Genomic DNA, 13,298 nt, shown 5'->3' with positions numbered 1-13,298 from the left:
AAAATTAAAATACTTAGGCATAAATCTAACCAAGGAGGTAAAAGACTTACGTGCTGAAAGCTATAAAACATAAAGAAATCTATAGATTCAATGTGATGCCTATCAAATTACCCATGACATTTTTCATAGAGTGAGAACAAATAATCCTAAAATTTACATGGAATCATAAAAGATCCAGAATTGCCAAGGCAAACCTGAGGAAAAAGAAAAAAGCAGAAGGCATAACCCTCCCAGACTTCAGACAATACTATGAAGCTACAGTAATCAAAAGAGCATGGTAGGGGCTTCCTTGGTGCAGTGGTTAAGAATCCGCCTGCCGGGCTTCCCTGGTGGCGCAGTGGTTGAGGGTCCGCCTGCAGATGCAGGGAACACGGGTTTGTGCCCCGGTCCGGGAAGATCCCACATGCCGTGGAGCGGCTGGGCCCGTGAGCCATGGCCGCTGGGCCTGCGCGTCCGGAGGCTGTGCTCCGTAACGGGAGAGGCCACCGCAGTGAGAGGCCTGCGTACCGAAAAAAAAAAAAGAATCCGCCTGCCAATGCAGGGGACACGGGTTCAAGCCCTGGTCTGGGAAGATCCCACATGCCGCAGAGCAACTAAGCCCATGCGCCACAAGAAGCCACTGCAACGAGAAGTCCGTGCACTGCAACAAAGAGCAGCCCTCGCTCGCCACAACTAGAGAAAGCCCATGCGCAGCAACGAAGACCCAACGCAGCCAAAAATAAATTTATTAAAAAAAAAAAACAGCATGGTATTGGCACAAAAACAAACATATGGATCAATGGACTAGAGAGCCCAGAAATAAACCCACACAACTATGGACAATTAATCTCTGACAAAGGAGGCAAGAATACACAATGGGGAAAAGACGGTCTCTTCAGCAAGTGGTGTTGGGACAGTTGGACAGGCGCATGTAAATCAATGAAGTTAGAACACACTCTCTCACCATACACAAAAATAAACTCAAAATGGCTTAAAAACTTAAACATAAGACATGACACCATAAAACTCCTAGAAAAGAACATAAGCAAAACATTCTCTGACATAAATCATACAAAGGGTCAGTCTCCAAAGCAACAGAAATAATAGCAAAAATAAACAAATGGGACCTAATCAAACTCACAATCTTTTGTACAGCCATGGAAACCATAAACAAAACGAAAAGATGACCTATGGACTGGGAGAAAATATTTTCAAATGATGTGACCGAGGGATTAATTCCCAAAATATACAAACAGCTCATACAGCTCAACAACAAAAAACCAAACAACCCAATCGAAAAATGGGCAGAAGACCTAAATAGACATTTCTCTAAAGAAGACATACAGATGGTCAACAGGCACATGAAAAGATGCTCAACATTGGTAATTATTTGAGAAATGCAAATCAAAACTACAGTGAGGTATCACCTCACACAGGTCAGAATGGCCATCATTAAAAAGTCTACAAATAACCAATGCTGGAGAGTGTGGAGAAAAGGGAACGCTCCTACAGTGTTGGTGGGAATGTAAGTTGGTGCAGACACTATGGAGAACAGTATGGAGGGTCCTCAAAAAACTAAAGCTATAGCTAACATATGATCCAGCAATCCCACTCCTGGGCATATATCCAGAGAAAGCCATAATTCGAAAAGATTCATGCACCGCTATGTTCACAGCAGCACTATTCACTATAGCCAAGACATGGAAACAACCTAAATGTCCACAGACAGATGAATGAAGAAGATGTGGTATATATATACAGTGGAATATTACTCAGCCGTAAAAAAATGAAATAATGCCACTTGCAGCAACACGGATGAACCTAGAGATTGTCATACTAAGTGAAGTAAGTCAGAGAAAGACAAATACCATGTGATATCACTTATATGTGGAATCTAAAATATGACACAAATGAACCTATCTGTGAAACAGAAATAGACTCAGACATAGAGAACACACTTGTGGTTGCCAAGGGGGAGGAGGGTGGGAGAGGGATGGAGGGGGAGTTTGGGAGTAGCAGATGCAAACTAGTACATACAGGATGGGTAAACAACAAGGTCCTACTGTAGAGCGCGCGGAACTCTATTCAACATCCTGTCATAAACCATAATGGAAAAGCGTCTGAAAGACAACGTACATATATGTCTAACTGAATCACTTTGCTGCACAACAAATTAACACAACGTTGTAAATGAACTATACGCCAATAAAAAAAAAGAAGAAAGAAACAAATCAAGAACGTGTGGTTGGAGGCAGGGTGGGTTGCTGCGAGCGGCCTGGGGCCAGACCCAGGCCTGGAGCGGGAGGCCACCTCCAGCTGGGGGCCCTGCGTACCTTACAGCAGCCCCAAGCCTCGGACGTGGAGGACTTCCGTGGGAAGGAATGAGATGATCTTTAATGTATGGATGCACAGGACACGAGGAGGCTGGCACTCCTGCTGTCGGGGCCACAGGGGCCACGGGCCGACCACCCTGCAAGTCCCCCACCGGCAACCACCGCTCCTCCCACCCCAAGGGACCGGAGTCCTTCACCCCATCCTCCCTTTGGGAGAGAGCCTGCCCTCACAGCCTTCACTCTGCTCCCCACGGCCTCAAATCCATGACACGCCCTCTGAGCTGGCTTCTGCCAACAAAAGAGCCGGTTCTCTCACCTCCACCTGCCTGCCTGTCTTGTCTGTCTGTCTCTCCTCAGGCCCCAAAGCCAATGGAAGGAATTACCCCAACACACCAACCCTGGCTCCATCCTCCTCCCAGGCCTCGTTTGCCAACCTCTGCGGCTTTTTGATTAAATCACCTTGATGGAGGAGGATGTTACAGATGCTTCTGCAAACCGTGGAAATACTCAGTTTAGAGTTTCTTCCTAAAAGGAAGCAGTCCTTAACAAATATATTAAGACAACTCAGGTCTCCCCCAGCTTCTCAAAGACATGAAATAGGAACACCTGTGACCGCGAATGATGGAAGGACACTTAACGTCACATATAGTGGCTTTAAAAAAAGACAAAAGTGCGGGAGTGACAAATAGCACACTGGCACACTTCTGGTGGAGAAAAGGGACTGCCTGGAGGAGAAACTCTGGTTACCTGGGGGACATCATCAAAGAGCCGCTGAGCAAAGTGAGGAAGGACGTCGTCCACTGACTTCCCGCTGCCAAACTGGATCACCGTGCCCGTGGCCTCGATGACGGCCACCCGCACCTTCCAGTGCTGGTGGGAGATGGACTGCATCAGGGGGCCGATCAAGGACTCCGACTGCATGTGGAAGTGGTCTGTGGGACGGGGAGACCATCAGTCACCAGGGGAGCCTGTGAGCGTCAACCCTGGCCTAGTTCCCTTGGGCTGGCCACACACAGCTTTGTACCCCAGCACCAGAAGAGGTGCAGAGTTGGGCGTGTGACCCAAACAACACCTCTCCGACCCAGAGACTTGGGAGGACCAAAGGGAAAAGGCCGGGGCTGGACCCATCTCAGCTGAACACAAGAGCTGGGAGGGGAGAACCTGAAGCTGCAGATGGCTGCGACAGGCACTCCAGAGTACGCTGAGTGGGGAGACACTGCGCGTCCCCACCTCTGGATGAGTCTGCAGCCAGACACCCAGCACGACCGCAGGAAGCTGGATCAGCACCGCCTCAGGCAAAGCCACCCCACTTCCTAAAGGCCTCACAGGAAGTCACGACCAAGGGCTCTTCGTGACAGCCAAGCGAACCCTCTGGTTTAGCAGTTGTGCCGCTGCTTGAGACCCTTCTGTAAGGTCGCTATTTCTGTGATACTTGGGGCGAGTTCTTTCAGCGTTCGTGTCCTGAGATCAAGGCAGGCTTCGGTCCACTACTGCCCAGTGTGCGGGGAGCCAGAGGAGAGACCCCGTGCGCACAACTGGGGGGTGGGGGACAGAGGGGACGGCGTTGAGACGGGGAGATGCTTCACTCGGCAACCAGCGAGCATTCACTGCGGGCCGGCACTGCGCTCCGGGCTGCGGGTGCAACAGGGTGCGGACGAGGGCGGGCTTGGGGAGGGGGCGACGTGGGAGGAGACAAGGGCGGGCACCTGGCGTGGCGCGCGCCAGGTCTGCGGCGCACTCGCAGCTCTCTCGGCGCACGGCGGCGAAGGGGTCAAGCAGCGTGCAGCGCAGCACGCGCACCGCGTCGTCCAGGTGGGGCGCGAGCGCAGCGCCGCTCAGGCGTACGGCCAGGTGGAGCAGCTGCACTAGCGCCAGGCGCAGCTCCTCGCAGACCTCGGGCGGTGGGCGGCGCGCGGGCTCGGGGCCGGCCAGGCGCGCGGCGAGAGCGGGCAGCAGGCGCGGGAGGGCGTCACGGGGCCGGGCGGCTCGCCGCAGGCCCAAGTCCAGCAGGTGTACGGCCAGCGCGCGGCAGCCCTCGGCCGGGTCGGCCAGGCAGCGCAGCAGGCGCGGCAGCAGCAAGCGCGCCCACGGGCCCTGAAAGGCGGCGGCTGCGGCGGCGGGGTCGCCGTCGGGCGCCTCGGGCCGCGCCGCCTCCAGGGTGCGCTGCAGCGCCTCCAGCGCGCGCCGCCGGCCCAGCTTGCTGTCGGCCTCCAGACCGGGCAGCATGCGGCTCAGTACGCGGCTTAGCTCCGCCGCCTCGGCCGTCTCGGCGGCTTCCGCCGGGTCCGGGGACGCCGCGGCCTCGGTCGCCACCAGCGCCGCCATCTCCCCCGCGTTGCTAGTCACCGGGGGAGACCGGCGCTTTTACGACGGTCGCGGCGCGGATTACGGCGCGTTTTCCGGTCGGCTCCGAGAGTAACTTTATTGGCAGCTCGGAACACTGACAGGACACGGCCGGGGGGCGGGGCCGGGGCGGGGAGTCGGAGGGCTGAGGGGACGCGGGCCAGGCCGGGGGTCCTGGGCAGGTCTGGAGCCCGATATGATGGCCGCTGCGGACTTGTGTACAGTCAGGCGTGGTGGTCGTGCCCTTTCGTGTCCTCAGGTGGCTACTGTGACCCTCACCTCTCCTGCATGCCCGGGTCGGACCAGTTCCGTCGGATACGGTGACGTGGAGAGGGCACCTGGTCTCTCCGGCTCGGGTCTTCGTCTAGTGGGTGACACGTTAATCAGCGTGCAGTTACCGTGGTCCTGAGGGATGAAGGCCAAGGAACTTGGCGTAGACTGGAAGGCTTCCTGGAGGAGGTGACAGCCCCAGCGTAATATAGTGGGTAATTAAGAGTTAACTAGGTGAAGGGGGGGTGAAAGCGTTGCAGAGGGAGAGGACAGCATGGGCAAAGGCCTATGGTGGGAGTGGGACTGCTCAGTTGTGCCCCCCAAAGTTCACGTAGTGGAGTCCTGACCCCCCCAGGACCTCAAAACATGACCTTAGTTAGCAATAGGGCCATTTAGACTCATCAAGTTAAGAAGGATGGGCCGTAATCCATATGACTGTGTCCTTATAGAAAGGGGAAACTGGAGACAGACAAGCACCCAGGGAGAACGATCATGAACACGGATGGCCATCTGCAAGCTTAGGAGAGCGGCCTGGAGCAGACTCACTCCCTCAACGGCTCTGGGGGAAGCAGCCTCTGACACCGTGATCCTGGACTTCTGGATTCCAGAGCAGTGGAGAGATAAATTTGTGTTGTTTAAGCCGCCAGGTTTATTTATGGTACTTGTTGGGAAGCCCCAGGAACAAATACGGGGAGGGGGCCTGACACTGTTCCGGGAAATGAAGAAAAGTGCCCTGTGGCTAGAGCCCAGGGGCCCAGGGGGAGCAGGGTCCTCTGGGTGGCTCCACTGGGTCCCAGTGGGGGATGCAAGGGAGGATTTAAGGTGGAAGAGTTTCGCGTAAGGTTTGTGTTTTTAGAAAACTGCTTTGGCTGTTGCAGAACAGGTTAGCAGGGAGCCAGGCAGTCGCCACATGAGGCCGTTGCGAAGGCCGTGCTCTGGCTGAGATGAGTGAGTAAACACTTAAATGGGGGTGGTGGACTTCCCGCCCCAGAAGGTGCTGCAGACTCACTTTCCCAGCTGCTCCCCACGAAGTACAACTAAGTACCTTGCAGCTAGTTCAGCAGACAATGGGGAAAGGCTCTGAGCTGGAAAGGAGACGGGCTGACTGGGGACTCCAGCACTGGAGGAACAGCCATGGGATGGGTCCCTGGAGTTTCTCTTTCTTGTTTACAGGTTCCTGGAATAGGCGCTAGAGGGGGCTGCAACCCAGACCTGCCGACAGGCCACTCACTGAGTACACGATCACTGCCTCAGCATCTGTTCTGTGTGGCCCGCTGCCTGCGGGGCCTTGAACTGACAGGAGCCCTCCCGCGAGTGCGTGACCTAGATGACAGCCCGCAGAGTCACCAGTAAACCGAAATTCCTGATGTGACCCCCCCGCCCAACACCCTTGTGATAACCTCTCTCCCTGTGGGCCCCATAGATTAAACCCCTGTGAAGCTCACCAAAACCCTGCTCCCTCTGGTTTGAACTGACCTATCCAGCCTTAGCCCAGGAACCCCAAAGCACAGCCCTGTGGACCTAATACAGGTGTGCGCCCCGGGTCCCGACTCCTGGGCACTCTGCCTGTACCTCCTCCAGGACCTGTGAGTCGTAAGCTTCCCTGTTCCGCTGTTTCTTGAGGTCTTTGTTGAACCACCAGGCAGCCTGGCCACATGCCTTCTGACACTGCAGGCAGCACCCACAGGAATGGAGTGACAGCCGGGGCAGCACCGGGAGAATGGAGCAGACAGGAAGGGCATTGCAAGGGATGGGGAAATAAAACTATCATTGGAACCACAGGCCATAAAAGTAGGCTGGAATTTATACACTAAACCTAAATTGGATGACTTTCTGCTGAAATAGAAGATTAATTTTTTGTTTGATGTGGACCATTTTTTAAAGTTTTTATTGAATTTGTTACAATATTGCTGCTGCTTTTTTTTTTTTTTAATATATTTTGGTGTTTTGGCCGCGAGGCATGCGGGATCCTAGATCCCTGGCCAGGGATAGAACCTGCACCCCTTGCATTGGAAGGCGAAGTCTGAACCACTGGACTGCCAGGGAAGTCTCTGAAATAGAAGATTTAAATAAAATCAGGATTCTTCTAACACAATAACCAAAATGTCCAGTATACAGTAAAAAACCACTGGTCATACCAAGAACCAAGGAAAACCATTATTTGAACATGAAAAGAAGTGAACTGACGTGAACACCAAGATAAGTCTTGGAATTATCTGAAAAGGATTTTAAAGCAGTCATAAAAATGCTTTTTAAAATATTTATGGGGCTTCCCGGGTGGCGCAGTGGTTGAGAGTCCGCCTGCAGATGCAGGGGACGCGGGTTCGTGCCCCGGTCTGGGAGGATCCCACATGCCGTGGAGCGGCTGGGCCCGTGAGCCGTGGCTGCTGAGCCTGCGCGTCCGGAGGCTGTGCTCCGCAACGGGAGAGGCTACAGCAGTGAGAGGCCCGTGTACCGCAAAAACAACAACAACAACAAAAAAGTGCACAGAGCCTCAGATCTGCAGGACAATCGTTTTTATCACCAGAGTCTCAGAACAGGAGGAGGGAGAATGTGGGCTGAAAAAGTGTTTGGAGAAATAATGGCTGAAAACTTCCCAAATTTGGTGAAAGACATAAACCCATAGGTACAAGAAGCTAAGGAGCCCCATGCAGGGTAAGCCTTGTGAGTCCACACCAAGAAACATCATTGAATCTGTGAGGACTAAAGACAGACAAAAATGTAAAAACAGCCAGAGAGAAACGATGTGTTCCCTAGAGAGGAACACCAGTGTGAATGACAGATTTCTCATCTGAAATCACAGCAGCCAGAAGGAAGTGGCATATTTTTTTATATATATTTTTTATATCTGATTGTTGAAGCAAAAACTATAATACTGGGACTTCCCTGGTGGCACAGTGGTTAAGAATCTGCCTGCCAATGCAGGGGACAAGGGTTCGATCTCTGGTCTGGGAAGATCCCACATGCTGCAGAGCAACTAAGCCTGTGCACCATAACTACTGAGCCTGCACTCTAGAGCCCATGTGCCACAACTACTGAATCCCAGGCGCCTAGAGCCTGTGCTCCGCAACAAGAGAAGCCACCGCCATGAGAAGCCCGCGCACCACCACAAAGAGTAGACCCTGCTCTCCGCACCTAGGGAAAAGCCAGCACGCAGCAACAAAGACCCAATGCAGCCAAAAATAAATCAATTTATATATAAAAATTATAATACCGATGAGCTCTGTGCACGTGGGGGAAATATTTACAATAATTATATTTGAAAGGTGAGGGTAAAGGGAGGTTTCTACGCTGCACTAGATGTGAAACATCGGTACCAGTAAACTGATAATTACATACGTGCACAGGAGTGTGTAGAACAGCCACTAAGAAAAGTAAACAGTGATATACTCAATACGTTACAAAGTGGAATTCTAAAGGATATTCAAGTATCCCGTAATATGGCACGAGGAAACAAACACAAATAATAAAATGGCAAACTTAGCCTCTATCAATAGTTGAAAATGTAAAGGGGCCAAACACACCAGTTAGAAGACAAAGATTTGCAGAGGGAATAAAAAACCACGACCCAACTATATGTCATTTACCGTATGCTAAAACTCACTTCAAACGTAATGATGTGGGTAGGTTGAAAGAAAAAGGAAAAAGACATCGTGTAAACATTCACTTATAAAAAGCACAATGACTAATATCAGCTAATTTCCCTTCAGAGCGAGGGAAATTTCTACAGAAAAGGAGGTGCATTGTATAAGAATAAAAGGATCCATCCACCAGGAGGACACATAGCAATCGCAAATGCTTATGACCCAAACAACAAACCTTCAAGATACACGAAGCAAACACTGGCAGAGCTGAAAGGAGAGAGACCAACCCCCAGTTTCAGGTGAGGACCTCAGCGCCCACTCCACAAGTGCTGGAACTACTAGACATTCCACAAGGACACAACACCATCAACCAAAGGGATCGGTGGACATTTACAGACCCTCCACCCAACAGAGCAGGATGCCCGGTATTCACAGGTGCCCAGGGACATGCCAGGATAGACTATCCATAAAACAGACCTCAGCAAATGTAAAAGAAGTGAAGTCACAGAGAGCATTTTCTCTGACAAAAAATGGAATCAAACTAAAATTCAGTAACAGACAATCTTCAAACATGGAAATTAACTCGGTTCTACTCAGAAATAAAGAGGAAGGAACTATCGATACATGCAAGAACTTGGATGCATCTCTAGGGGATTATGCTGAGTAAAAGAATACAATCATACCAGATACCAATAGTGTGATTCCGTGTGTATAACATGCATGAGATAATTACAGAGATGGGGGACACGTGAGTGGTCCCCAGCTGTTAGGGGTGGGGCTGGGTGCGACTACACGGGTGGCAGAAGGAGCTTGTATAGTGATGGTGCTTGAGTGTCCTGACTGTGGTGGTGGCTACATGAGTACTTAGGGGGTATCTGGCCTCTTGTCCCGTCCCCATTCTTCCAGACTGAATAGAATAAGCAGGGGCAGTAGAACAGGGGGACCAAGGAGAGAAAAGTCTTTATCTGAGCAACATGAAACAGGAACAAGAAGCTACATAAAAGAAGCTGCGTAAAAGGTGGATGATAGAAGCAGATAATGCTAATTTCTGGTTAGTACACGTCCTAGAAAAAGGGATAATCAAAATGGGGCAGAGAAGGTATTCAAAGGGATAACCGAGCCATTTGCCAGAGTTAAAAGTGAAAGACCTTCAGATTGAAGGAACTACACAGCACCAGTGAGGCACACGTATTGACATGTTGTGAAACTTAGGAATACCAAAGAAAAACAGGAGTTTGTGGGAGACTGCCAGAGAGAGAACAGGGTGCCTTCAAAGGGACAAGAGTCAAACTGATGTCAGATGTTTTTCTTTAGTTCCACAAATACTTTTGTAATTGCTTCCAGGGGCCCGTTTAGGGTAAAAAAAAAAAAAAAAAAAATGTTGATTTGTTTTTCCCCAACAGGAAAATATACGGACAAATCTGAACACAGTAAAGGAAAGGAAATGATAAAGGTTAGAACAGAAATTAGTGAAACAGTAAAACGAACATACATACAACACAGATTATTAAAACCAAGAGTTTATTCTTTTTAAGGGCTAATAAAATCGATAACCCACCTGTCAGGACTGACAAGGAAAAAAGAAGTTCAAAAGCACGAATACCAACATGAGGGTAAAAGTTTATCATGAAAGGTTCTAAACATTAAAAAGATACTAAAGTAATAATACTTTATGCCAAAAAAATATATGAAATAGAGGAAATCCTAGGAAAACATAATTTACTAAAATCTCCACTAGAAGAAATAGAAACTCAGAATAGTCTACTACCTATTAAAGAAGTTGAATTTATCATTTCAAAGCTTCCCACAATAAAGGCTATAATCACAGATGGCAGCAAACACTTCAGAACACTTAATAAGGAAATAACTCCAACCGCCAAGTTGTCTTCTAAAGTGCCTGTACCATTTTGCATTCCCAGACAGTAATGAATGAGAGCGACCATTGCGTCACATCCTTGCCAGCAATTGGTATTGTCAGTTTTTTTTGAATGATAGCTATTCTAATGGGTCTGTAGTGGCGTCTTGTTGTTTTATTTGCAATTCCTTATGGCGTATGATGTGAATCTTTTCATATCCTTGTTTTCCATTTTATATCTTATTTAGTGAGATGTACGTTCAGATCTTTTGTCCATTTTTAATTGTATTTATTGTTGAGTTTTAAGATTTATATATTTTGATACGTCTTATCAGATATATGTTTTACTATTTTCTCTCACTCGGTGGCTTTTCATTTTCTTAACAGTAATTGGCAGAGCAGAAGTTTTAAATTTTAATAAAATTCAACTTAGTTTTTTTTTAAAAAAGGAAATAACTCCAATCTGAAAATAGGAAGAGAGAACATCTCCCAACTCATTTTGTGGAGCCGGTGTCACAGCCTTGATCCCAAAAAGTGAGAGGGAAATTACAGAAAGGAGTATTAGAGATCAACTTTTTTCAACACAGATGCAAAAATCCTAAACAAAATCTTAACAAATTAAATCTGGAGATAGGCACTTTAGAAAGGATAATACATCGAGACCAGACTGAGTTTATTCCAGGAATGCAAGTTAATTTTTTAACATTAAAAATTAATGTGATTTACCACATTTTTAAAAACATAAATAAATTTATTTATTTATTTTTGGCTGAGTTGGGTCTTTGTTGCTGCACACAGGCTTCTCTAGTTGCGGCGAGCGGGGGCTACTCTTCGTTGTGGTGCACGGGCTTCTTACTGCAGTGGCTTCTCTTGTCGTGGAGCATGGGCTCTAGGCACGCGGGCTTCAGTAGTTGTGGCTCGTGGGCTCTAGAGCGCAGGCTCAGTAGCTGTGGCTCGTGGGCTCAGTAGTTGTGGCTCGTGGGCTCTAGAGCACAGGCTCAGTAGCTGTGGCGCACGGGCTTAGTTGCTCTCTGGCGTGTGGGATCTTCCAAGACCAGGGCTTGAACCCGTGTCCCCTGCATTGGCAGGCAGATTCTTAACCACTGCGCCACCAGGGAAGTCCAACCACATTTTTAAAAAAGGACAAAAATGGTGTGATCATCTCAGTAGTTGCAGATAAAGCACTTGATGAGATTTGACGCCCATTTGTCATTTAAAATCTTAGCAAGTTACGACTAGAAGGGAGGTTCTCTACGGCATGTCTGCCAAAATCCCACAGCCAAAAAACATGTTCAGTGTAGTTGTTTCCAAAGTAGCCCATTTTTCCCAGCTCTGCACACGTGGCCGGTCCTCTCCCAGTAAAGTGGAGCCCCAGCTGGCCTGTAACTCGCTGTGGCCGTCAGAGTGTGGCAGAGGAGGGCCCAGCTGCTTGTGCCTGCTGTGAAGGTCTGGCCACCACCTCACCTGTTAGGATGGTTCTTATAAAAAACAAGCAGAAACTGACAGACATTTGGGAGGAAGAATGTGGAGGAATTAGGGCACTTGAGGCCCGCCGGCGGGAATGTGAAGTAGTGCAGCCACCGTGGAGACAGTGTGGTGGTTCCTGAAAAAATTCAACAGGATTAGCGAGTGATCCGGCAAGTCCCCATCTGGATGTACGGGTGAAAGAAGGGGAGGCAAGGACTCTCGGGTTTGACACCCTCCTTCGCAGCAGCATATTCACAGCAGCTGAAAGGCGGGAGCACCCCACCCGCCCGCGATGGGCGGATGGATACACAATACACGAGGCATATATGTGACTCTCAGCCTTCAACAGGAACGCGGAGCTGACACCTGCTACCGTGTGGATGAACCTCGACCACGTTAAGCACAGTGAGAGAAGCCAGCACGAAAGGCCACGTGTTGTGTGATCCCATGTCCATGAGGCACCTGGCTCAGTGGCCTGGGCTGGGAATTCCAGTTGCTAGAGGCTGTTCCAAGGTCAGGTTTGGGGCAGGTGGATGGTGGGGTAAGAGGGAAAAAGCAAAACTTCTCGGTCCTTTCCCGGCCCGCCTCCCGCCTCAGCCTCACCAGAGGAAGGAAAAGGCTTTAACTTTAAAGTCAGGCTGGAGTTATGATCATTTCATAGCTCTGGACACTTACAATGACCGAGTTGATCCTGAGTTTATATCTTAACATGACAGTAGAACTTTGAAATTCTCTACGTTTGAGCCAAAATGTATAGGCAGGAGCAGAGAAGGAAACTCCTTCTCCGAATACATTTTAAAGACCCGGCCCAGGGCTTCCCTGGTGGCGCAGTGGTTGAGAGTCCGCCTGCCGATGCAGGGGACACGGGTTCGTGCCCCGGTCTGGGAGGATCCCACATGCCGCGGAGCGGCTGGGCCCGTGAGCCATGGCCGCTGAGCCTGCGCGTCCGGAGCCTGTGCTCCGCAACGGGAGAGGCCGCAACAGTGAGAGGCCCGCGTACCTCAAAAAAAAAAAAAAAAAAAAAAAAAAGACCCGGCCAAAAAAAAGCAGGAAAAAGGAAAAAGCAGCTTCAGGTCTGTTCCAGGACCCCCTCATTCAGTGTCCTGGTTACAAACGTGGTGAAGTGTGTCGTTTCGCCAGCATAATAAACTGATGTAAGCAGATGCGCTGGGTTGGTCCATTCACTCGCTGTCTCCTCCGGCCGGTTCTCATGGGGCGCTCGGGGTCCCCGGCATCCGCAGCAGCTCCTCCTCCTAGCGGAGCCCGTGCTCGGTGCTCGGCGCTCGGCGCTCGGGGCGCGGGGTGGGGGTGGGGGGACAGTCAATCGAAGGACGTCCTGAGCAGGTGCGGGGAGGAACAGAGGGCAGGATGCCTGAGGACAACACGGATGGGGGAAGACACTCGTCAGGGACAGACGAAAGCATGATGGGGCCCTGGGGACGGGCAGCCCTCGCTGCCTGAGGTTGT

The 13,298-nt window shown here is 50.1% G+C and overlaps 1 protein-coding gene and 1 long non-coding RNA gene across 13 annotated transcripts in view; one reads left to right on the top strand and one right to left on the bottom strand.

Annotated features, from left to right (window-relative positions):
• DNAAF5 (dynein axonemal assembly factor 5) overlaps window positions 1–4,678 on the bottom strand; it is a 36,462-nt gene extending 31,784 nt beyond the window's left edge. For 6 of the 9 annotated variants that reach the window (XR_004521984.2, XR_004521986.2, XR_004521985.2 and 3 more), the window contains exons 1-2: window positions 4,019–4,678; window positions 3,060–3,244 (exon numbers count right to left, since the gene is read on the bottom strand). Coding sequence is in view for 4 of the 9 variants with exons in the window: in XM_033839210.2 (XP_033695101.1) it covers window positions 3,060–3,244; window positions 4,019–4,637 (804 nt within the window). In the remaining 5 variants the exon portion in view is untranslated. The remainder of the gene's footprint in view (window positions 1–3,059; window positions 3,245–4,018) is intronic. The other 3 variants (XR_004521988.2, XM_033839209.2, XM_033839208.2) reach the window with 3 other exon arrangements.
• A 1-nt stretch (window position 4,679) lies between these two features.
• LOC117308031 (uncharacterized) lies at window positions 4,680–6,790 on the top strand. 4 transcript variants are annotated; one of them, XR_004521989.2, is made up of 3 exons: window positions 4,680–5,114; window positions 5,375–5,873; window positions 6,099–6,790. It is a non-coding gene; the product is annotated as an uncharacterized lncRNA (long non-coding RNA). The 4 variants fall into 4 exon arrangements; XR_012325928.1 differs by having other exon boundaries at window positions 5,375–6,790; XR_012325929.1 differs by having other exon boundaries at window positions 4,680–5,136; window positions 5,375–6,790.
• The last annotated feature ends 6,508 nt before the right edge of the window (window positions 6,791–13,298 follow it).

Source organism: Tursiops truncatus, chromosome 15 (genome assembly GCF_011762595.2).
Source record: "Tursiops truncatus isolate mTurTru1 chromosome 15, mTurTru1.mat.Y, whole genome shotgun sequence".
NCBI classification, from domain to species: Eukaryota; Metazoa; Chordata; class Mammalia; order Artiodactyla; family Delphinidae; genus Tursiops; species Tursiops truncatus.
This window is presented reverse-complemented; position numbering and strand designations above follow the sequence as displayed.